Below are 25992 nucleotides of genomic sequence, written 5' to 3'. Positions count from 1 at the left end.
ATTCTCATTACTGTGAAAGCATTTTTTAATTCGTCATTATGAAGTATTGTTCTTAAGCCTTTCGGGTCTACCCCTATGGAGTATGATCTCTTTATTTCCAAGAAAGACATGGGCAACTAAGTTACAAGCTATTATTACTAATTTTTTATATATATTTAAATTATAGTATTGAATATGATTATAAATATTTATTTTATGAATCTGAAGAATTCTTGTACAGCTTCGTAGGGTAATAGTTAAGGCTGTTGTATAGCGAGAACAATATAGTAGATATGATAGAATTAAAATCTACTTAACTGCACAGGATCTTATTTCCCTCGCGCATTTATTATTTTCATTTTCCTTCTTCTTACTTTGAGAAATCGGGCAAGAGACATTCAATACTCTCCTTCCTCACATTTTTTTTTAATCTTGCAGTTGTTGCAAGGTACATACGAGCCAATTACTATAGGTATTAAGATCAGGTTTTATAAGGAATTTGAGCCACGCGTCCTTTAACACACCATTGCATGTCACTATCTGTAGTTGTGTTAGTTCTGTATTTATAGTACCCTTTATTGTACAAATGTGATCCCATTTAAAAATGTAATTCTACAAGGAAAGAGAAAGAATAAATTGAAGACGTAGGATAAAGTTTCCTCACAATATATTTTTGATTCATACTTCATAATTTTCAAAAGATTCTCATTAGGTCCCCAAATCTATCCACTTCCTTTGTAAACATTTACTGCAACAAACAGCCCCATTCCCTCCAGCAGGCACAAGTTCCCACATAACGAGTTAACTCTTCCCAGTTAACAAATTACCCAACATTATTACAAGTCCAGCAGACTAATTTCTCACCTCGATTAACAAATCCCTTCTCCACCGAATAGGAAGAAAAGCTCAGGTATTTCATCACAGTAGCTACCAAGCTCCGCTGCTCATGAATGAATGCATCCGTTACACAGTACTCTATTTAAGAAGCAATAATTAATTAACCGTAACGAATAGCTCTTCCCAGAAACGCGACTGGCTGCTCGTCTCGCTAAGGAGCATCCTGCACGATTAAATCCTAATTCCTCTAAGCGCGTTCGCTTTTAACGAAGGAAAACGCGTGGCGTTGCTGGGCGGCGGGAACGAGGGAACCTCGGATGGCAAGAACGCGCCGCGGCTTCCTGCGCCTTTTAAGGCGTCCTGGAAACTCTTTTGTGGCGCACGTCGTTACTCCGCGACAGAGAAAACCGGCCTCGTCGTGAAAGGCATACAGTGGATGGGCGTTTGCCCGAGAGCTGCTAATAAAGTTTCGCGAAAAGAGTTCTCGCTGAACGGCGATAACGAGCGCGGAAATACCAATGCACTTCCTGGGGAATCGCGCCGCTGCGTTTCACGTGACCTTATGCATGCATTTTATTTGGGTTGGCGTGAGGTCACGGAGAATCACTTCACCGAGAATGTTTTTATTCACGTTTTACTGACAATAATTTCGCTGACATTGTTTATTTACTGATGGGATGAAATCACTGACAGAGCGTTTATTGACATTCGTATCATCGACAGGAACTTTGTATTCATGTACAGTGATAATAATATACATAAATGAGATATAACTGTTTACTATTATTTTGATTGTTTACTTATTCCCGATATTTATTATATGTAAGTAGATACAAAGTTAATGTCGTCACATGAATGTTAATGAAATTTCTGCCACAAGATTGCAACTTTTTTATCTTTTAAATTTTTGCTGCATAATAATTTCATCGTTAATGATTTAAACCTCGATAGAGTGTTAAATCGTCATAAAAAATGCCTGACAGGCTACTTATGAAGGAAATCGGATGGAACTGACAGTAAGGCTCATGGAAGGCGCAAAATAGCTCGACGACAGGGGGTAAAAAGGAGAATAGAAAAAGAAATGATATCGACTATTATGCCATCGTAACCGCACGTTACGTTTCGCTAGCAAGCTGTGTGCGAAAGCCTCGGTTGTTGTGGTTGATCCAGTTAAACCAATCAAATTACACTGTGATCGGCTGCGTTCGACCTCTTTTGCCTGGCCAGTGAAACATGGAACTGCCGTGACGAATGTTCCTCTGCTTTTTACTAATATTCCATCCCAAGAAACATGTATTTAATCGAGATCTTCTTTTCCCCCGCGTGCACGCCGCGAGATAAATCGCACAGTTGTCAATTCTGCATTTCGCAAGGCTCGAGGATTATAAACGCGGAGGAGGAGTTCCTCAAGGTGTACCGACGACACGAGGTGAGACCCTTGAACTTCGGAGGAAGTAATTGAGTTGCTCTACTTGAAATGCAATTTATTTGTCAGTGAACATGGTTAGATGACAGTGTGAGTATCGTTGCTGGCCTTCGCGAATCGTTCGGAATATTAATGGATCGTGGGACCTGAGTGCTTCTCAACTAAATACTCAGTTTCAAAAGGGAGCGGACTAAAAACCCTTGGGTGTATTCAGATTTAATTAAAAAGACGCTGTGAGTAGTGAATTTTGGAAATATAAAATTGAGTTAATGAAGTTCGTGTCGATGAGATAGTAGTTCTTTAATGAAACTATTTCGTTTCACGCATCCTGTTGACATTACTGTTAGATTGCTTAAATACGTACAATCTTGCTAGATTAAAATTTTGTTAAGCGAACAAAAAATATTTTTCGCTGTGGTTCTTTTAGCTATAAGATTGTCAGAAAAATATTTATTTGTAGAATCAAATTTTCCTATGTAAATCTAAGTACACATTAATAGGTCAGAGGATATAAGATTGTGGAAAAGTTACATATTACCTCTGTTTCGCGACAAATATTCAGCCACTTGTCTCCTAATATAAATACCATATACACCTTAACAACGTCGAGTTATTCATCATAAGGAATTGCGTCTAAAACTTGAAGAAGTTCTGTGTTTGAGAGGTAATCAGGGTTTTAAAGTACGTTTGATATCCTTCCCTTAATAAGGCATTACTTTTGCAAACGAGGCACTCCTGAGTATTACGGACGAATGCCTTTCATTCCTTCTTCCCTCTCCAAACTTGAACTTTCGTCTGACTAATCAGTCCCGAGATCTTGACTCCTCCTTTAAATTCAGGAAAAAGTGTAATCCAAGGATGACTACACACTCCTGGAAACAATGGAAGCTGGTTCATCTTCAGCCAGCTGTTATCATACTGCGGCTTTCTTTAACTGCGTGAATGAGAACTGAGTATCTGATAATTTAGCGTTTCTATTATTCTTCTAATTCTTCTTTTCTCCTTTCTTAGTCTCTTTCATTTTCTCTTTCCAATTCTACTTCGTCTTTTACATCAACATCTTCAATACTTCCTTTCGATGTTGTTATCAGTGTGTTTGATCTAAATTAGTTTTAAGGAAAGAATGGCAATTTTCTGTGACTGTCCATTAATTTAATGAAAGATAGTGATTTGATATTGCAATTGTAAGTTAGAATATTGCAATGCAATCTCTTTTTTAAGCTGATACTTCTTAATCAGAGTCGAAAGTACTAGAATGTAATTAGACAATTAAGATAACTTAATCTGATAGATAGTATAAAGAAGAAGAAACTTTTTCTGTTAAAATTTGTCAATAGTTAGCCATGTTAATTCGTAGAACTGATTGAGTTTCAATTTAAACAGATGTAATCCTAATTAACGTTAAATAATACGCTTCGGTATAAAATCACTTTTTATATAATATATCTGCAGTCCAATGGGATTATATAATTAATAATAATTAGCTGTAACGTTACTGGTGCATAATACTTTCTAGTTACTCCAGTCCAATGATTTCCTTGTTCGTTTCAACAAATTTTTAACCACATGACGTTCTCAAGCTATTTTCTTCATGAATCAAGAAACTGACTTAATTGGCCACTTTATACGAAGCGAGGTAGCCTATTTAAATGACCATATACAGAAGCTTAATGTGCCGTAAAACCTAATGACTCTAATCATTTTTCCGTTAGTCCTACCTACGTGATTGCAGTATTCCACAAAATTATTGAATAATTTTAGAATATTATTAGAATAATTCAGAAATATGCTTTGAAAGACAAAATAGCCTTTTTCAATCAAAATATTTTTGCTCTTTCTCATTACCACTCAGTTAACAATACTAGAAGACAAATTCTTTAATAATATTTTGAATCGTTAACTGGAGCTATCAGAAGAAATTATGTATTTAATTCCACTTAAAAAATATGTCAAATTCAGACAACTGTTTGAACAGAGGGATTGCTACCAGTTTTGTGTTCAAAATGGCACAATGTACGCAAAAGAACCTAGCTTATCTCTCCCTTCTTTTTACCCATTTTAAAGAGGAGAGTAGGAAAGCATTGCATCAGACTTTCAGATTCACCGAGCCATAGTTATCAGTGCAAACTAATTACGAAGTTAAACCAGCCGCCAAACTCGTACGAGTTTGAAAGCTCGATGGCAGCCGCTCTTGTCGCATTCTTTTGATAAACCTGGCCTCTGTTATCGACTCCCTCGTCGAAATATCAACTCTGCCCTAATTTCTCTGCACCACAGTGCAGGACTTGGCCTGCAAAGGGAGGGAGGAACGTGTACATATCCGCATCGTTTTAGATCCGTTTCAAGCTGGCGATTTAAATAAAAGCACCTCGACACATGAAATCTAGTTTCCTGCAATCTAGGTAAATGAGCCTCGCGAGGATTACATCAAAACTCCATGTAGAGGAATTGTTCTCTTTCAATCATTTCAGCTTTTTCTCATATTAATTCTAAAACTCAGTAGCTCAAGAAACATAGTGCATTTAATTCTTCAAATTCAGTCGCCATATTTTATGCTAATTTATGCCCAGGTACAGATATTTTCTGGGAACTATTTTTCCACCTCTTCTTCAAGAACACAAATTCAAACCTCTAGGCCATAAATTGATCTCGAAACCGAATCTCTTACATTTTCCTAATCTCCTAACTTATCCCAACTCACGAGCTCGTATCAAGATACACTGTCTCCCTTGCAACTCTGTTGCACTCGCCAGTGCAATTACTCTCACGCTTTGCAGTGCATCCTGCAGATTTGTATTCCCTCGTACGCCCAGCGTCTTACGTCTCGCGTCCTCTTGTCACGCTTTCGATATTTCTTCGACGTATCGTGCGTGTTCCTAGCGATCGTCCAACATCTACAACCGCGACCAGAGTCACCATGTATTTCCGTTACCGACGCGCGTCGTCTCGAGTTCTTCGCGTTTCCGTGCACCGTGCCGGAAATTACGGAATACTAATATTTGCTCGTCGTCCACGCCGGATATTCTTATGCGGTTGCGGCCGACGTACGCGCTGGGGATTGTGTTTCAAACTGGCGATACCGATTAATGCCTTTCGACAGAATCCGATTTCCCACTTAGGGCTGGACTTTCTTCACCGACGAGAAAATCTGCGTTCACGAATTTTTCGGTTTGACACTTTGACGGCTGCGAATATTGGAGATGAAAGTATGCACTCTCGATTTCCTGTCCCGAATTTTTGAAATTTTAGACATTGAAGTAGGTATAGAATGTTATTTATTTCTTGGAATTATTTTCTAAGAATAAAGTAGAAGAGTAGGACTTTTCTTTTATTATTTATGGATTTTAATTCCTTGCCATACTTTGACGAGGCTGATTCGTGCACTTTTTATAGTATATTAGCTGTCGATTATATGATAACGCGTGGTGAGGATTTTTCGTAAGTAACCGATCACGCACCGTCGCGTGAGGGATCTGTGTTCGTTTAATGGGAGCTCTGTTGTTGGCAGTTTGGACTGGGCACACGTTTCAGATTGGAGAAGGTGATAGTATTAAGAAAGAAAATTGTGTGGGAAGGGGTTAATAGCGAAAAATTTGCCTTTTTGTAATGGCATTTAAATAATCATCGATGACTTAAAACAGTTCTTTACTAATTGTGAATTTGTAAGCCTACCAAGAACTCTACCGAGAACCTTCTTATTTAATTATTTCATCTGTGGCACTTCTAACGAGTGTGTTCTGCATTTTAGGATCAAGAACACCTGAAACCGCAGATCGTCCACGCACTCTCCAATGCAGAACTATACTGTCTGGCTTTGGCAAACATTTATTCGGATCCAAATTATCACAATCAGAATCACTGCGGTATTCTGCAAGCTCTTGCCAGGAAAGGTGTTTACCTCGCGGAGCCAAACAATACTCAACTTACCGAAACGATCCTCATTCAAAATTCACCACTCAAGATGGTAAGGACACATTGAATTTATCATTACGCTCTGTATTCTCAAAAAATTAGATTCAGAAGATGTAGATTGGTAAACACATTCATGCTAAAAATTTGAAGAATTGAACTTTGTAATTGTAGAGTCTATTTAAAGTCTTTTTCAAATATAAACTACAAAGTAGTTAAATAATGTTGATAAAATAATTTATTGCAAGTAAAATCAGTATGTAATCTTCAGAAGAATTATTTGAGTAAGATAATTTTCGTAAAACAATTCTATTCTTTTTATCAGTATTATTTATTTAGTATATATTTTCTTTCTAAGTTCAAAAATGATTCCTTGCTTCTTCTGAAAAATTTATTTTTCTAAAATACATGTGCAATATGAAACTCTCATTTCCAGTCTACGCTACACTGCCATTATGCAGCTATAAAACCAGCTTGAAGTATTTAAATTATACATTAGACTGACTGGTTTTGAATTCAAGTCAAATGATAGTAAAAAACATCGAAGCCTCGAGTTGTTAGAATATTACGAAATATTTCCTTTAATTTCATTTCTGTCTCAAGATACAAAAACTCCGTATCCTAGAGTAGCTTTATAGTTACGAAACCCAATAATATACCTTGTCATCCTGAATTTCATTACTATCCTAATGTTCCTCAACTACCTCATATTTTTTAACACTTTTGTTTTGTTTTGTTAAAAAATGTAATTATCACCCCTTCCCTTAAAATAGACGAATACTTTCACACGTCTGGTGATCACATGTTACAGTCTGCGCATATGGCTGTGATAGAGGGCCTGATGGTCCTGTACGCGAAAGAAGTGGTGACGGGGGACCGAGTCGTCTCAGCGATTCGACGATTCGATCCCCAGGCGGAGGTGGACGTTCCAGCGGACCACGAGAAGGGGCTCCTGCTTTGGATAAGCCACGCTTCGCACGCGTTGATCGCCAAGATCCAAACAGAGGAGGGCGCCGGCGATAAGACGCGACTGCCAGAGCTGCCAGCTGCCAAGGACTTCCAATCACTGTGCGATGGTGTCGGTCTAGCCGCGGTCGTGGCATTCTATTGCCCAGGCGAGCTGAACTGGATGGACATCCGGGTATCGAAGAGACCATCGGTCGCCGACGCGCTCCACAATCTGTCGTTGGTCCACGCGTTTTGTAACAGATGCTTACCCTATTCCATTTTTCACATGCAACCGGAGGACGTGACGTACATGAGGGGGTAAGAGTCTCGCGGAAATTTCTCTAGATCTGTGCGAGCTTAGCTTTCAAATGGGGGAGTGAAGTGTTTGCACACCTGCTCGAGTTGCTTTGATATGGAGGACAGAATGAGGACGTGGTGGTTTTATCGCTGCCGACGCCTTATAGTAGCTTCAGAAGATTTTCTTTATTAGATCTGAGTAGAAATTGTTTGAAAGAATAAATTATGGTAATGTACTTATAAAGTGTTGTGTAATAACAGGTGTCAGGAAGTTGAAAGGGTGATTCTGTAGGTCAAAATAGGGCAAGAGTCAAGAATGATGAAATTGTATTCGAAGCTTCGTTTCAGAGGTATTAACTGCTGCAGAAATGGCTATTGTGTGTTTCGGTGAAATGTGTCTGACTTAGGTCTTATTCTACTGCTGGCGTGTAATAGCCAGATCAGGCGAGGCGATGCCAGTAGAATAAGACAGGTCAGACACGTTTCACCTTCAACAGTTATTAACTAGGGAACCTCAAATGTAATTTCGTAGTTCTGGACCTTTGCATTGTTTTAACGTATGTATAGAATTCCCGTTTCAAATTCCTGATACCCCTCGCTAAACAGCCTATATAGAAACACGTCGTAGATTCTATATAGGCTTGTGTAAATAGAATTACAGACTTCAAGATTTAATTAAGAAAGAAGCTCGTTTAGTAAGACTCGGGGAACTCTTCTCATTAGGAAAAGTAATTTCATTTTGTAATAAGGTTAAATATAATAATTTCTCATTTAGTTAACTATTTTAAATAAGATAATAGGCGATCTAAGGTTGAGGAGCTGTCCCCATTAATTTATATTTTAATTATTTGTCATCCTTATTACTTAATTACTACTTAAGACACAGATCTAAGTAGGTCTAATTTAATACGTATATTATTCTGACTTCATTCCACCACTTGAACAGTTAACAGAAAATATATTACTTCCTTGTGAATAAGTACCGCAAACCAGATCTCCTCCTACATGAAATAATTTTTATTTTTCTATTCTGAAAAATAACACTGTGCTTTTTTAAGCCTTTCCTTTAAGCCTTTAACTCTTTATCTTTTCCTCTCCAATCAGGTCAATGAAGCAAAATTTAGTCGTTTTCCTGGCGGACATGTACAACGTATTGGAGATCCACCCTGCAAAGTGCGTACGTTATCCGGGCGAGGAGAGGGCGATGCAGTTCTTAGATGGTACGTAACGCATTTTAAGTGACCTGAATGACAATTCTCGAATTAATAGCATTTGGAGAGATTTGTTCGACACTATGAACGCACCCTTTGATCGGGAAGGGTTCATGGAACCTTGGTATCGGATTAATGTGATTGGTGAAGGCTGCGTACATTCTGTATTGGACTTACCCGTTCTATAATTTATTTTATTATACTTTTTTTCCATGGAGTTCCGTTTCTGTTGCGGGCAATGCGTCTCCGTTGTTGTTTTGCTTCTTCCTTGGTGTTTTACTGTACAGTAACCGATAATTCAGAGATTTTAAGAGCCTTCAGCTTTAGATGGTCTGTATTATGATGTGTCTATAGAAACCTTTATACGTATACTGGGTGAAGAAAATTTAGCAGCTCACAGAAAGTGCACCTCTTCTTCTTGGTATAACTCTTATCAAATTTTTATCAATAATTATTTTTATTTTATAAAACTGTACTATATCTGATAACATACCACTTTTATTATCGTCTCTTGAATATTGTCCAATATTATTTTATTCTATAAACTTTTTTATACACAGGTATGCAATGTCAAATTCTTTATCAAGTGTCTATGCAAAAATTAAGGGACTCAAGTGTCTGATCCCTCGCTTTTCCTCCATCAGCAGAATATGTACCATTACGCCATACAGACGTTCAAGCAGCCATCGCTATTCTTTATCCCCCAATACCACCACAACTTCGCTGAATCTCTTCCACCCAGTATATACGCGGTTGCCTATGCACAGAGGATTATTATTTCCTTATTTGTCGAGGAGTGGCAGAGGTAAGGAACGTTGCCCGCAGTCGGAACGGCGATCACGCTTTTTATCAGTGTCAGTACACACACTCGTTCCCAGTCTCGAGATCCAGGATCCTTAGCAGCGACTAATAAACGCATCTGTATTTTTTTGGTCTCTCTCCTACTTCTCTGTGTCCGTTTGAATTAAGTCGAGAGTTAAGTTCTAAGGATAGAGAATAAATAAAGATTAATGAAAGAGGAGAAACAATGAAACACAGACCGACGATCCTCCAACGTACTTAATGTGATATTAATAGAACTTTAATGTTAAAACTGTAATATTTCCATATATTTCTATGGCGTAACCTTCCTTGACGCTTGACAACAACGCTATCCTCGCCTTCTTCTTTCGTCAACTTCCGGTTGCCAATGAACGAATACGGTGTGCGGTGACGGGTGGCAGACTGCCCGCGCAATAGTCATGGCGTAGCTCATAAAAGAAGTCTACCACAGTCTATAGCTCCGATACCTGATCTGAGAAGCAACCTCTCCGTATCCGCGCCAGGCTTCACAGGTACCCACACGTTACCAAACAACCAAATCATGAAAACCAACTAGGTGGTCTTCTCTTTGAATTTTCGCAGGCTGACGTGTCGATTGAACAAATTAAAAGTATTAATGATTAGAGTAAACAAAGAGTCTTCCGAGGGATCGAGAACCTCTCGAGTTTGTCGTTCGTTCCTCGATAGTCTTCTTTTAGACTTGATTTCTTTTTCTTTTTGTTTGGTTTCTTGTTCTCTCTCTCTCTCTCTCTTTTTTTTGTAATTCTTCATCTTGGATTACTACGTTTTAAATGCGACGCATTTTCACTTTGCTTTCATTGGGATATAGTACCGTGTATATGTGGACTATATGAACAGTTTTTGAGCTTTGTTAGTGATTGGTAATGTGTTGGTTTTATTTCGAGTGAAATACTTTGTGCCAAGATGAGTTTCTTAAGTCCACATTTGGATTCCACTTATGTGAATTTTGAGAGTGAATGGCACATGTATACACGGCACAATTATTATAGTTTTATCAGTAATTGAGTTCGTCATTATTTCGCTGGTGGTAAAATGATGTTTTCAATTTTTTATTTGACGTTTTTTATGAAATCGTGTGTAGGATAACTCTAGCAAGTGTTGCAAATTGTGTTCAATATCTATAAAATTTTGTAGAGAAAAAATAGAGTAGCTTAAAAAAAAATTAAATTTCTTTACATTTCTCTGGTTTCTCCTTTTAAAATTAGCATTTTCTATTAAAAACTGGAGTTTCAAAAATTGAAATTTCCAAAATTTGTTGTAGAATATTTAAATACCTCCATAAATAGAATTTGGAACACTTGTATGGGATACATCAGTTTTTGTTTGCCAAATATATTATCATTCTCATTATGCCTAACATCAATCGCTTATCCATTAGCATCCTATATGATATATGAAATAGAATAAATTGAAAACAACGTTTGAACACAGAAAAAAGCGAGTTGCTGAAGAAATAGAAGACTAAAAAACCAAGATTTCTCTTCACGAATTGCAAAAAATGCGTTTTGCATTTAAAAAGTGGCTCGATGGTGTTTAGATTAACTGTGCAACAAGACGCAGATATCACTAGGTGCACTGCTTCTTTTTTTTACTAACAGTATTAGAAATTGCAATTAATGCCATCAGAGCATATCGAGATCCTCTTAAACAGGATTTGCATGGAACATAGCCTGCCGATTTTCGTCATTCGTTTTAAGTTCTGGCCGATCGGTTGCTGCTTGCATTGTCGCGCTGACTTTCAGTTCCCTCTTTCTTTTTTTTTTATTTTTTTTTTGCATGGTGTTTCATGGTCTTGTATCATTGAGTGATGCAGGGTGATGTCTGGACGATTCATTAATATGAATATATATATCCACTCCATATTGAGTTAGTATACTTGTTTTGCAAACGTACATTTGTCTACGTTATTGCGTATCTTTTGTATTTTATGTCCGTACATTGTTTTGTTCCTTCTCCTTTTTTTTTTGAATTGTTTAATGGGTTATCGATATTGTGACACAGTACCACAAGACGGTTAGAAGTGTTAGAAATTAGTTAGTAGTGTTAACTTCTCAGCGACATTTTTCACACGTGGCAAAAATTAAATTAGAGAAACAAAAATTCGTCTAAGATGTGACTATCCAGATGGAAATTTTTGCTTAAAGGATTATGCTGTTTTTAAAATTGAAAATAATTTCAAATCAAATTTTAATGATACCTCTGGATTTTGTTTAATTTTCTCTCGTTTATCAGCCTCCGTTCAGCTTACTCCAAGGACTGAAAAGATGAAAATTCAAATATTTTTATCTTCAGTTCGCTGAGGGGTTGATCAAACCTTTGGTCCATCAGACGAGTGTATATTTTTCCAGTGTTTGATAAAAAGAGCTTCTGTTTCCCCATAGATCTCGATTCTAGAGGCCTGCGTGTCGAAATTTCTGTGCCCCAATATCAACAAAGCATGTTCATTTTTTTAATCGCCTACCCTCTTTTTTTTATTTTTTTTTTATTCGAATTCATGCACAGAAATTTCGCACGCGGTTTCATATTCGGCGTGCATTATTAAATGCTGCACACCGATCAGAGAAACATCCTTCTGAACTTTCATTCCGACACACGTCAGAAGTGATCACTGATTTAGATATTGCTACTATTTTCTAGATGCGTACGTAAACGATCGATTCAGCATTGAATTATTTTCTAGTTGCGAAAGCACCGTCGTCCTCCTCTGTCAAGAAGTCGCAATCGTTGCAACAGACTGCCGAGAATTTTTCCCATGACGACAGGTACGTTGTTCACATTGTATTAAAATGTCCTTCTCAATTTCGTCAAGCGAAGACAAGACACGTAATCCTTAAAAATCATAAAGATCGCATAGCACTCTTGTTGAGCGTTCTTTTTTACGTAAATTTTGCCCAGGTGAGTTACTTTACCTCTGTTACACACACAACTGTGTGCATAATGTTTTTTAAACTCTCTTACTACATTTTTCTCTTAGAATAATTAAGAAGATTAGTCATACAATAGAAAGCTCGATTGTGTGAACACTGCCTGGTTGAACGTTTAATTTATTCTAATAGAATTATTATATAGTCCAGTGACCAAGTTTCTAGATGGAGCAATAAAACAACACATTATAAATAACAAAATAAGTAGCAGCGTACATAATTATAACAAGTTGTAAAGCGTGTAGAATAGTGCTCTACACAAATGCTTCCCACGTAGAAATGCGATCGGCGTTTGCTGCAACTATTCTTTCAAAGGGTTCAACTTCTCATCGTTTGTAAATTTGTATTCAGTTCTATTACTTTTCTACCCTATTTCTCAGCTTTTCGTATTTCACAGACGAGCGGGGAGCGAAGAGAGTTTCGTGGTCCATCGTGGCAAAGGCATTCCTACGTTAAGCTCCGTGGCTGATGAAAAATCGGTCGCAAGAGCAGACGCCGCTGGTCGGCCGAGCAACTGGGAAGAACAGAGAAGAAGTTCTTATGCTGGCCGACGATCCAGGCGTAACAGCGTTTCGGACGACTCTCAGCTGACCATAGAAAACTTCGGCGGATCTCAGGTGAGTTCAGAGCGTTTCTGTGCTCTCTGCCGAAGTACAGTGTCAAGTCTGTACGTGGATTTTGGATCAAAGAGCGTGTTATCGCTTCTCTTTAGAGGTCTCGTGAAGAGGAATCAAATGGTACCTTCAGAGTACTCATTAGAGGGTCACAAGGTCGAGAAGCGTGTATGGCGGCTTAATCTTTGAGGGTATCGTTTACATACCACTTGGGTGTGCTCAAGTATTTTACCAAAGCCTTTAGACTGGGATGCTTTAGGTTTACTTTGATAGTGTTCTCACCTGATAGTCGGGGTTAGACTTCTATAGTGGCTTTTGGAAATACAGCAATGTATTTGAGATTCATTTAAGTAGCAAGTATTTTTTTAAGGATTTGAAAGTATTACATATTTTTATAAATAGAAATAGGGGCATTATGAGATACTACTAATTAAAAAATTGGTTTATTGTAATAGTAAGAACTGGTTACTAATCATATTAACTGATTATTGTACACAGTTCCTACTGTTGATGCTTTTAGCATGTCCTTTTAAAAAAAAAATCTTTACACTATGTGCATCTGAATAATTAAAAAGAGGATATTTTATATTAAATCCACTACCAATAGTTCTCTGATCCAAAATTCCTGCAACGAACTAGGTATTATTGTTCGCGAATTTAAATTATTTTCTAAAATTCCAATTTTTGATGCAGGATAATTTACACAACTTTGGTAGAAATCCAGACAAGGAAGTCGGAGCACATATAGGGAAACGAAGTACCACAGAGCCGACGTTGCCTGCGAGATCTAGCGTTCAGGACGTATATGGAAGTGGTGTGCAACATATACTCGCAGACAACGGTTATGGCAACGACGAACCGCCAAGATTGAGGAGACAGGCTTCGAATTCTAGTTTAGACAACGTCGCGCTCAAGCAGATTTTACATTCCAGTGAAACAGATAGTTCGGAAGGGGACACGTCTAAGTTAGCAAGCTTTGCGAACTTGAACAGGCAAAGCTCGGAGAAGGCGATCAATTTGAACTATACCGAGCAGGAACGCGACGATGGTACAAATAAATCGAATCTATCGAATAAGAAACACGGCCAGACGAACGGGAACGGAAATGGGGAGAAGAAAACGACGTTCGCCACGTTACCGAATACGACGACGTGGCAACAGCAGAGCAATCAGCAATCTCAACAGGCGGAACAACACACTGTCGGTACGTATTTGTTAGTTAAGAAAGCACGTCGTTTGTGAGAACACTCTGGATACTGACCAGTCGAATGTAACGTTCTTGCGAGCAGACGAAAACGGTGGTAACACGATTATGGCCTCACAACTGAATAATATTAGATTGAAGCTGGAGGAGAAACGTCGACACATAGAAAACGAGAAGAGGAGAATGGAGGTTGTTATGTCGAAACAGCGTCAAAAAGTGGGAAAAGCCGCGTTTTTGCAAGCTGTCACGAAGGTAAAACGCGAGATATTCAAATTTACGATTCTCATATTGAACATCACAATCACCTTTCAGCCTGATCATGGCCACTTTGATGATTTGTTTCCGTCATTGAAAGATAAAAATAAGTTTCATAAATATGTGCATAATCAGTTATTTCTTCTGAATATGTGGCAAAGTAAAAGTATTGTTTTTTCAATATTTCTTAGAATGAAAATGGGGGAAATGTACATTAAACTTGTTTTATTGAAACAGAACATTGAATACAGCCATGAGGTACTTAAAATATGTAGCCACGGGTGTTTAGTATAGAGCAAAGCATAATTATATCGTACATTGGACACTAAACAGTTTCATTTTCTTCTACAATACAGTTTGTGTAGATTTGAAAAGTATCAAGTATTTATTCCTGTATATGTCTATGTATATTTGAGTTTTGTATTTGGCTGTATTACTATGTTTGATTTCTGTAAAGTAGTGTGCAAGCAAGCTTGCAGTAATAATCTTTCATTTCAGGTAAATGCAGCATATTTTTTCAGTATTTACTTATTTTTTTCATAACATCTGCCGTTATGTATCATTAGTTATCAAGTAATGAATTTGTGTGCATAGTTGCAAATGTAATATAATCTTGATGCCCATAATGGCTAGCGCAGATAATCTCTATTGCCAGCAATATTATTATAATACGTGTTTCTTTCTCACCTTTCAGCTGTATTTGGTGGTAAGTGCATGCTAACGAAATAAGATTATAGCATCACAAAGTTACAAATTTATAAGTAGTTTGTACACATTGTATAATAAATTAGGTAACTAATTATCTGGATGCCATTCTTGTTTTCTTGCTTTATACGTTTTTATATAGAAATTTTGTTTACAAAAACAAATATGAATGTAAATTTAAAAAAATAATATTTGTCTTAATTTGGTGATGGTATGCATGTTTAATGTTAATTTGTAGCAACTTTTAACAGAGAAAGTTACATTCAAATTTCCTTATATAGCATTTATTAATATCTACAATTAGTATCAAAACTTGGATGATATAGAAGCATAACGTAGCAGCTGATAACAAAAGATAGTTCACCTAAAAGAACTTACGTTAGATAATTAATAATGATAAAAGTAGTCTACTGAGACTAGAGATATGTACAATTTCTAGCCAGATATCACTCACCAGCAAATGATTTTATATTTCCTTGATGAAATATAAATTTGTGCAATAGCAAGTTAAATTGGCTTTAGCATTTAGAGCTTGAATGTAACGTATAACTTGACTATGGAGACACAATCCGATCATGGTGTGGTGGTTGGTGACATATTGGACTCGGCATATGCGGACTCCAAGTACTTAACAAGGCGCGGTGCTTGGGCTGGTTGCAGGGTAAGGTTAAATCTCCCTCTTCATCAACATCTGGGGGGGACAGTCCGGCCGAAATCGGTCCCCCCACTCCTGTAACCTCCGGATCTTCGGGGGAGACCCCAACAAGCGTTTCTGAGACGACCCCTGTACCCCAACAACCCTCTCAAGAAAAACCACAGAGACCTTTCTCGCTCAAGGTACGATACATCATACAACCAGGTCCCGTACTTGAATATCTTGAAACAAATTTGCTGATTCGATTCGCTGATCTGTCTAGCAATTTACATACGCGCTTATGTATGGCTTTCAGACATTTGTTAAGGGGGTATACCATCTTGGAGGTGTAGAAAAATAGGCAAATTTGAAGCTTCTGTTCTATAGTAATTATTTAATGGAATATTGAGATCTTTTTGGGTCAGAATTAAGCAACATTTTAGCTTTACTTGGGCATGGAAATTGTAAGATAGCAGAGTGATATAAGATCATTTGTTGTCACGTTTGGAAAGACCTTTGATGGCAGCCAGCAGGTCTCTGAAACTATTCATCCGATTAATTTTAAAATATTTCCACAAATTAAAATACTTTATAGACAATTGTCTCCTCAGACTCTTCTTCTTTTTTTTTTTTTTAGTGAAGATATGCAAATTTAATGTTGTCAACCAGATTAAAAAACGTTCACATTATTCTGAATATGTTTATGCAGTCCTCAATGCTATAACTTCATCAATTACCTTTAAAAAATTCTTTTATCAAAGCATTCTACACATATGAAACTTAACAAAGCAATAAAAAAACAACTTTTGATGATTTGAAACCCTCAAAGTGGTGTACCCTCTTAATTCTCTTTTGTATCTTTCTCATACATAGCGTAATTGAAGAAAAGGTTTTGACCACTTACTTTTTAATTATTAATGTCAGATATTTTTGAAGCAATGATAAAAATGCTATAATATGCTGCAAGCAAGATAGAACCAAATGCTTTACATAATTTTTTATTAGTGGACCATCTGAATTAAGTTTCTAACAGCGAATGATTATCCTGCTTATTATTGCTTACATTTAGCTATAGAGGAAAACGAAACAGTCCCAGTGCATTCTGTGGTCTTTGAGAAACTTCACCGTTCTATTCCTATTTGAATGCAGTTCGTAAAATGTCCTCCTCAGAATGCATGGTACAGTACTAAACACTCCCTGGACAAGAATAGAAATGTGTTTTAAATGTTATTTACAATGATTGTTTGTGGTGGTGGTGATGGTGGTTCTTTAATCTTGTGTTCTGATTATGCTCTGGCACGAAACTAACGAGAAGACAAATCTTATATCTAAACTACATGTGTATATATATATTGTATGAGGTGGATAATAGTTTGAGGCGTTGACTTAATGTTTTACACATGTTTTCACTTGGGTAGCTAACTGTAGCCATTAATCTATGTTGGCTGTAATGTTGTCTATTACTTCAATTGGAGGGCATACAGAAGGATAATACAAATTAGACAGATCTATAAATACAAACTTACAAATCTATAAATCGGTTATTCCCCACAGACATTACACATTTTTCTCTCTGTACATCACATCCGTGACGTTAACTCATAAATAATTTTTCCATACTTATACTGATGACTGTAGGAAATTAGTGAGGATGTTCGGGATGTTGAACATAAATGGTTGGAACACGATGGTACTGCACCATTTATTGAAACGAGGCGTACTCCAGACATTGAAAATATGGATCTTGAGCAATATCATCAGACTATATCACAGTCAGTATTTATTTCAATCTTGTAAGACACTTCTGTAAACACCCAGCCTCTTGAGCCTCTTTTAGCAGTCACGCACAATATTTCTCCACAGAATGAATAGCAGTCTTAGCGAAATACAAGCCGATATGCAACGCTTAGCGAATCAGCAAAATCAGATACAACAGCAGCATTTAATGACGCACCATCAACAACAAATGCAACAACAATTACAGCAGTTGCAAAGTCTCAGTCAACAACATATGCAAGTGCGTGCATCCTTCGTTATTTAGAAATGCATCCTTTATTACTTTATGATACCTATTTTCTTTCTGGTATTGTTTAGAGTTTTGGAATGGCACCCATGAATCCATTAACGTCAAAGATGCCGGACTCCCAACAGTCGCAATTTTATTTACATGACCAACCGCAACTGCAAAGACGAATGTGGGGTCAACCACCTCCAACGCAAAGTTTAGCAAATGAGATGGCTGCAGTGGGTTACCAGCAAACAATAGATCCACGATATGGTTCTCAGTCCTCAGGTATGTATATATTTCTCTTTTATGAACCATTTAATGTACAACATGAATGTCAAGATTTAATCAAATATTTTAAATGCCTTTGAATCGTGTAATTTGTAGTATATCAACAAGATTTGCGTTTATATCAAGACACACGGAATTGGGTAACACACCCACCACAACAAAAAGGATTCATTTTACATGATACTACACAGGAACCAAGGTATCTCAATGGTGGGGATCATAGTCTTTGTAATAATCAAATGAGTCATCCTGGTTCTACATATCCAACGTCTTCATCTATCTTTAATCAAACACCACCATCTTCTGCTAGTCCTCAACATCGTAATGCTGTAAGTACTGTACTGTTACCAATATTTGCATACAATAGTGTTGACAAACATGAATATCTCTTTGACTGTACTACCTACTACCTACTTGACTGACCTACTTGCACATATTAAAATAAAATACACTCGAACTTACTATTAGCATTATCGATTATATTTTTTGTAGCGTCTTTAGCTCAAGGTTAGATAACTTTATTTCATTTTCAATTGGTTCTTATGATCGTATTATATTAGTGAAGAAATATTGAAACATAAATGAGTTAAATAATAAGACGTTACACTCTAAATTTCTGTTAACAATGAAATCATGTTTATACGTGACGATTGCATGTTACTTAGTTTTTTGGTCACATAGGTGCTAAATGAATTACTTCATGTATATACACTGTCGTCATGAAACCAGTTAGTGATGTAATGTACATTTATAGATACTCTTAAGACTTAGTTAGTACTGCAGACACTTCGCCGACTGAAGTTTCGACGTCTGAACGCTTCTGTTTCTAATGAAACTATTTGTTCTCTGTTAAAATATACTCGACAGTATCAACAATATGCACTTTTTTAATTCATCTACAACTATTAAATCATATAGTTACTCTTACAAGGTTCGTTTATCTGTATACAGTTCAACAGTATCTGAACGTGTCATAATAGTGTTGATAGTGTTATACTATGTTCACGAAAATTATATCAATTATGTTAGTTACATCTTAAACTTATATAGGTTCATCGAATAAGTCAGTTAATGAGTGAAAGCCCCGAACCAAAAAGGCCAACTGTACATCACGTACCAATTAAGTGTGAAAGCCCTACAGAAAAGAGACAAGTTACTGCGCTACATGCACCTGTTCCAGCTCCACCTGTTGATGATATGAAGCCACAAAATATATCATTTATCGGTAAATATATTTTACTTTTATTCATTCTTAAATATACTGTATGACATTTATGTAGAGGTCATTGACTTTTGTATTTTTGTTTTCATTTTCTGTTTGCTCATTCATCTATGTATTTTAAAGGAAATGACGATGAGCTTTCACAAGGTATAAGAGGTTTGCACATCTCGTCTGGCAGCCGTACATATAGAATTCCATCACCAACTAGACCTACAATATCGCGTAATTCATTTCAACCTCATCCATCATTAAGAGAAGCCACACCATCTCCATCAGGTACCCCAGAAGTAACCCCTCTTGATCCAACTGACGCGGGTGAGAAAGGGTTCTACATTTGTTTCGACAATGATGCACCGAAGAAACCGAAACCAACTCTCCGAGTGAAGAGGTCTTCCCCCAAGAAGGTAAATACGCAACTTTATTTTAAGCTTTGTGTGGCATATTTTTTGGAGACTTAGTTTTTTAAAATTTGTCATCTTTTTTCACAGGAGAGAAGTACATCGTCGTACGTTGAAAACGAAGATTTCACGATGCGTCCTGAATCCCCTTCTACTATTGCTCTTGACAGGCAGAAACACTTAGAAAGTCAGCGAGAATCTGATCGAGAAAAGCAGCGCCAAGCGGAAGAAAGGGAGTTTCAGCGGCAAGAACTTAGAGAAAGAGAATTACAGAGAGAAGCTGAAAGGGAGAAACAAAGGGAACGACACGATGCCAGTGCGGAAAGTCGTCAATCTGGTGTTGGTTTAATAATCGGAAATCAGCTTGCAAATCCCGACCCAGTAAGTTTCATATAGGAAATAATCTGATAGATGTTATTTTTTGTCGTAATTGTTTTATTTTTATAGAATTCTTTGGATGAAATGGAGAGGAAGAAAGAACGCATAATGCTTCTGTCACTGCAAAGAAGACAGCAACAAGAGGAAATGAAAGAAAGAAAAGAAGCAGAGGCACAAGCACGCCGGGAACAAGAAAAATTAAAAGCAGAAGAAAGAGCTCGTAAAAAAGAAGAGGAGAGGCAACGAAGAGCAGCTATTTTAGAACAACATAAAGTTAAAAAAGCAATAGAAGAAGCAGAAAGAGAAGTATGTGTTCCTTCTACGTTTATCGACAATATTTCCTTGACATAAGTCAGTAACTAAATATAGCTTTCGTGATTTAGGGCAAAGTCATTGATAAAGAGCTTCTCAATGCAATAAAACCAACCAAATTGCGTAATAAGACTGCAACGACCCGACCACGACCCAAGACTATCCATGTGGATGCTGGTGCAGAGTTGGATTCTGGAGCTCTCACACCTAGTCGTGGAAAGAAGGGTTCCTCTTCTAATCTAAGCACAGGTATGGCAGAGAATGTAACATGGTTTTAGTAGCAGTTACTTGTTGCAATGATCAGTGTTTCTTGGAGATTAATTACACATGCATAAAAAGAAATGAAGTAGGACTCGTGTAGCTTAACTGTTCTAAAACTATTAATATTATATATTTCTGTGTGACATATTCTACTGCGCCACAAACCGTTATCTCCAAGATAACAAATACCACAGCTATCGTAACAAGTGTATCCCTTGATTACAATATTTTAATAGCGACAGTTTCTAAGTGTTGTAATGTAATCTGCATTTATACTTTGCATGGCGAAAGTTCGAGTCAGAAAAGTTTTATTTTTTCCCCTTTTTTTGTAACGCCGTCTTTCTATACTGATTTTTTTTGTTGCAATACTTTTTACGAGATCTCACCCAGTCACAGTTCACAAGCTCAAAATTTTCTTAGCTATGCTAGTTTACCAATGGGTTATAATGAACGATTAAATAAGTCGTAGTTGATTTTTCTTACATATCCTAATTTCAATGAACTAGAATAGTGAAGAAAATTCGAGCCGATTGTTTTGCACTAACACACTTACTGTAGCGTCGCTGACCTCCCCGACGATGAGGCGAGACTACTACCGAGGCTCGCAGGACAGTCTCACTGCTGCCCATTTCGAGGAACGACGTTCTGGCCCTCTTTATCGGGGCGGCAGTCTCAGGGGTATGCACAATACACACTCTGACTCGCATTTGTATTTGAGACATCACATACATATGTACTTGTTAGTATTCGCATAAAAATACGCATACGAAGTGCTAAACGAACAACAAAATTCAAAATATTGGTTGATTTTTCTTTTCATAATTATTTATTAACACGCTGATTGAAATTTGTTCGCTTATACTTGTTGTCATTACTTTGTCACGTTGCGTTGTCTCACATTGAACGGAAGAAAGTGCAATATACTTTATCAAGTATATAGATATCTTCATTCTAATACCACGTACCATCATTTTCTACAAAATTTGGGTCTTAAGTGTCTCTACATTTACTTTTAATTCTGCGTCGAGAATCATTTTAATAAAAAGAAATTAGTTACAGATTTTATTCACAATTAACAGAAACCACGTATCAGACTCAGCTGTCTTTATTTTCTAATAGTTAATAGGTAGCTGTTAATAGTTAACTGTGTTAGCTGTATTATAAGTAATTGTAGATAATCCCACGAAAGCTCTTCATGTAAAAATATACCATATAACTGTATAAAGTATAAAGCTACGCTGAAATAATTTCTTTTGCTTTCCTGTAAAATTCTTTTTTTGTCAAACACGTGGTATTAGAATGAAGGTATCGATGTACTATTACCTAAGCCTGATTGGAAAATATGTGTCTATGTATCTACTTACTTTACTCAAAATTATTCATTTGTAACGTAGAAGTGTTATAGCACTTTTTCTTCGTATGATTCTGCATGTTTCCATACATTTTATATATTTGTCAATTATATAGTAGTATTATTAGTAGTGAAAAATATCATAAATTATTAGTATCTAGACCTGGAGCGGAACTAACTGATTGTAATAGAGGTGTACCCTATTTTAGTATCTTCCGTAGATTCGCCCGACGACGGTAGAGGTTCCTCCCCTTGTCGAAGTATGAATCAACTTGGCCGACGTGGTTCCTACAAGACATCCAGAGGTGGGTTTAATCATTATTCGTAGAAAGAATGCCGTATCATATTCCTTAAACGTTTGGCTTGATGAACGTAGACTCGTTGCAGGATGTATCACTGGTATGGGCAGCTACGTATGAATCTTACAATGTTGAATATTTCATTAGCATTTGATATTTATCCTCCAATATACCCGAGCAAGGTTACTCGAGGGTATAACCTTTATTTTTTAAGTAGCGCCTTATAGTAGACATCTTTCAGTTGGAACGCAACGTTGTTCTGCACCAACCTGCACCGGCTACCTTGAATTTTTGATGTTCCTAGCGGACATGGCTCGTAGTTAGACTCTGCCCCTGATGCAATGACGTACGATTGAAGCATCCCCTATTATTAAATCCTTTGATCGTACATAGCGTTTGGAATGTAACAAGGTAAACATTGCATTATTGCAGATGTGCAGGAGCCTCAGCAACAGGTTAGAGGCAGGCCTAAATACCCGACTTACCAAAACTTTAAGGGGAGAAAATCTAATTCCTTGATGAATTTGTGTGGTAAGAAGCACCAGTGACTTGGAATACATTTATCCCCCTTCTATCGTGCAAAAGTATTACGTGTCCCGTACACCGTTCCAATTTTTTGTAGGCTATAGCATACACACGTAGTCGCATGGTGGCAGATTGGAGCACAGGTGGCAGTGATATACTTACACGCATACACCAACATGCACATTATTTATACGTCTTCAAAACTCCATCTGCTATTGTACTACTTGGACCATGAGTCATTCACAAATTTGTAATCCATTAGGATGTTTATTTCATTAATCCTAGAACTCCCGAGTGTTTAATGCATAGGACATTTTCTTTTTCTTGCGCACAGTGTTCTTGACACATAACAGCAACAGGGATTTCAGAGTATTGTACTCAAAGTGTATGTATATGATAATAAATAATTTGTAGAGAATCTTTGACTCAAGGGAAATAAGTCTGATTTACAAGTTTTTCAATTTGTGGGTTCGAGGAGCCTCTTGTTTGGAGTTCTAGGATTAATGTACGAGGTACCATTAGGTTCCTGAATAAATCTTACAAGAGCAGATGGAAGTTTGATTCTCATTCACAGGATAACTCATTTGCTGCAGTAGATAAGATTAAGTTGATGCTTGTTGGGCTTATTGTTGTACAGCACTGGTTCTGGGTGCGGATATATTCAGTGTTTTTCAGATTATTGTTGGTGGTTCCAGTTTCCATTTAATAACCTTTCACTCTGACTCACATTTAGGTCCTGTATCATACGGTTATCCTATCACTTACTTTGGATATGTATTTTTTCTGCCATTCCTCTCTGTTTTTATTTCCAGGTATTATGGTGATACAATGCAGCAAATTCATCTTGAATTGATGTCCAATGAATAGCAATTCAATTATCATACTTAACTAACTTCTCATTGAACAACTCATACACGATCACAAGATGATTTTGCTGCTCTTTATTTGTCCGTTTGAAGTCGTAAATTTATCACTAGTAATCGTGTCTGATCATAACTGAAGTTATCCATTGTTCCTGGTCGCGTTACAAGTCCTAGAAAAATAGTCTCCATTATGAATCGCTAAAATCGTTTTCGTTGAAGTCACTGACACGATATTCCTTAGATGAACATAGAATCATGATCAGCTTTCCCTGTTTTATAAATTAAATAGACATCAACATAGTATCAGAGAGTCTTTGTCCCTGTGTTCGTATGTTACATGGAAATACTTTGAAAATGAATTTATGTATTAGACGCAAGCTAATGAAGATGGATATTCTTGGTCTCTCGTAAGTCTAACAAGTGACTAATATCTCTCGGTCTTATCAGGGACTAACAGTTATTAATTAATGTAAGTTCGGATATCTTCTTGCTTGGATGGGTAAACGTTACAGGATCGACCGTATGAGAATCGTATTCTTGTCCTTTATCGTGAACGGACACGTATGTTCGGACTCTTTTTCTTTATTTCTATCTTCATATACTGAGCTTGCGTTCGCAGGTTCGAGTAGTGATCAAGACGGTATGATGTGTCGATACACAGATACGGACAGCGGTCTGGGCAGGGCGACACCCCCGAGGAGAGCACCGAGTCCTGGTATGGGTAGCATGAGGCATCTTCCTTCGCCATCGGGGCCTGGCTCTTTACCTCCTGGCTTGATGACAAAGAGAAGAGTGTTCGATGACGGTAGCAGTGACATCAGTAGCACGCCAAGTTCTATGATGGACTATAATGGTTGGTGAACACAGATATGGCATGAATAGCACTTGAATCTCATCAAAAGTATTTTGAATCTTACAAGGGAACATCCTAAAATAGCAATCACCAATTTCTATGAAACTTTAATAATAAATAGTCTTCATAAAAACGTTAGACACAAATCTGTTTATTAAAAAATGTATTAATAAATTATTCTGGTTGGAGTATTGGAATGTTCCCTTGAAGCTACATAACGTTTAAATGTATGAATTTAAATGCATTTTCATTTCATTATACTTGCTGTTTAACAGGTCCAAGATTGTATAAACAACCTACGACCAAGTCAAATCGTGGTATAATGTTAAACGCAGTGGAGTATTGTGTATTCCCCGGCACGGTGAACAAAGAAGCAAAGAGAAGAGTTTTAGATGAAATCGCGAGATCGGAAAGCAAGCACTTCTTGATTTTATTTCGGGATGCTGGCTGTCAATTCCGGGCTCTCTATTCATACTGCCCAGATAGAGAAGAAGTATCGAAGTTGTACGGTACAGGACCGAAGCAAGTCATCGATAAAATGTTCGACAAATTTTTCAAGTAAGTAATATGCATATAATTACGTCTAACGAAGGTGCAAGAACTAAACTGCTCTGAATTCTCAAGTGGCCAAATATTTGCGACTTTTTCATAGTCGTTGAACTTTCCTACATGGTACATTTGTCTTTCTCCAGATACAATTCGGGAGGAAAATGCTTTTCCCAAGTTCATACGAAGCATCTGACTGTAACCATAGATGCCTTTACAATACACAATAGTCTGTGGCAAGGGAAGAAAGTGAATTTGCCGAACAAAAAAGACATGCCTCTCGTCATATAGTTTTACACAGATGTCACATCTAACATTATGCTATGCCCTCTGTTGTTCATAGTTACTATTTTAATACAGGCCCATATTAAATTAATGCAAACGTTGCGTTCTTAGTCAATTTTATAAGGACAAATGATTGATGCTGACATGTCGATGCGAGTGTGCAGTTCTTTTGAATCGTTTTCATTTTTGCACACTAATATTGAATGTAGCATTGTTACCAGACGTTTTCTTTTCTATTTTTCGTTCACATTTATTTTTAGTTAACGTTGGCATCAATCACTGTGTCGTAAGATTACCAATATCTACCATAGGAATGGTTTGTTGTCAGTATCTAATATCTTTGCGGACTAACTCTCGACGTGTAACCGCCTTGTAATCATGTAAGCTACTGTGTTGTAAATGAATGACGTGACTGGTATAAAACAAGGTATTAATTCTCTTATACTCTTTTCTTTGTATTAAGAGAGGCAGGGCTTTCATGAACGTCGAATGTAACGAATTTTCTTCTTTACATTGCATAAAATAACTCGCACAGATTTCCTCGTTACGCGTTGAATTCAAGAAAAATTTCTGAATTATTATAATACTAGAGTACAATTATCGTTTATGAACTATTC

The 25992-nt window shown here is 37.1% G+C and overlaps 1 protein-coding gene across 16 annotated transcripts in view; it reads left to right on the top strand.

Moving 5' to 3' along the window:
• The window catches only part of Patronin (calmodulin-regulated spectrin-associated protein patronin), a 71781-nt gene extending 46399 nt beyond the window's left edge, over nt 1-25382 (top strand). For 3 of the 16 annotated variants that reach the window (XM_076389210.1, XM_076389209.1, XM_076389214.1), the window contains 24 exons: nt 5991-6206; nt 6963-7417; nt 8501-8616; nt 9831-9941; nt 12131-12212; nt 12772-12991; nt 13682-14192; nt 14278-14444; nt 15813-15989; nt 17425-17558; nt 17650-17803; nt 17881-18079; nt 18179-18411; nt 19133-19307; nt 19428-19708; nt 19793-20083; nt 20150-20386; nt 20464-20641; nt 21212-21331; nt 22214-22309; nt 22736-22834; nt 24311-24544; nt 24820-25102; nt 25237-25382. In XM_076389210.1, the coding sequence (XP_076245325.1) occupies nt 5991-6206; nt 6963-7417; nt 8501-8616; nt 9831-9941; nt 12131-12212; nt 12772-12991; nt 13682-14192; nt 14278-14444; nt 15813-15989; nt 17425-17558; nt 17650-17803; nt 17881-18079; nt 18179-18411; nt 19133-19307; nt 19428-19708; nt 19793-20083; nt 20150-20386; nt 20464-20641; nt 21212-21331; nt 22214-22309; nt 22736-22834; nt 24311-24544; nt 24820-25102; nt 25237-25381 (4914 nt within the window). In that variant the 3' untranslated portion in view covers nt 25382. The remainder of the gene's footprint in view (nt 1-5990; nt 6207-6962; nt 7418-8500; nt 8617-9830; nt 9942-12130; nt 12213-12771; nt 12992-13681; nt 14193-14277; nt 14445-15812; nt 15990-17424; nt 17559-17649; nt 17804-17880; nt 18080-18178; nt 18412-19132; nt 19308-19427; nt 19709-19792; nt 20084-20149; nt 20387-20463; nt 20642-21211; nt 21332-22213; nt 22310-22735; nt 22835-24310; nt 24545-24819; nt 25103-25236) is intronic. The other 13 variants (XM_076389211.1, XM_076389215.1, XM_076389213.1 and 10 more) reach the window with 13 other exon arrangements.
• Nucleotides 25383-25992: the final 610 nt, after the last annotated feature.

Source organism: Calliopsis andreniformis, chromosome 12, assembly GCF_051401765.1.
Source record: "Calliopsis andreniformis isolate RMS-2024a chromosome 12, iyCalAndr_principal, whole genome shotgun sequence".
Taxonomy (NCBI): domain Eukaryota; kingdom Metazoa; phylum Arthropoda; class Insecta; order Hymenoptera; family Andrenidae; genus Calliopsis; species Calliopsis andreniformis.
Note: the sequence above shows the minus strand (reverse complement) of the source record. Positions and strands in the feature narration are given on the sequence as shown.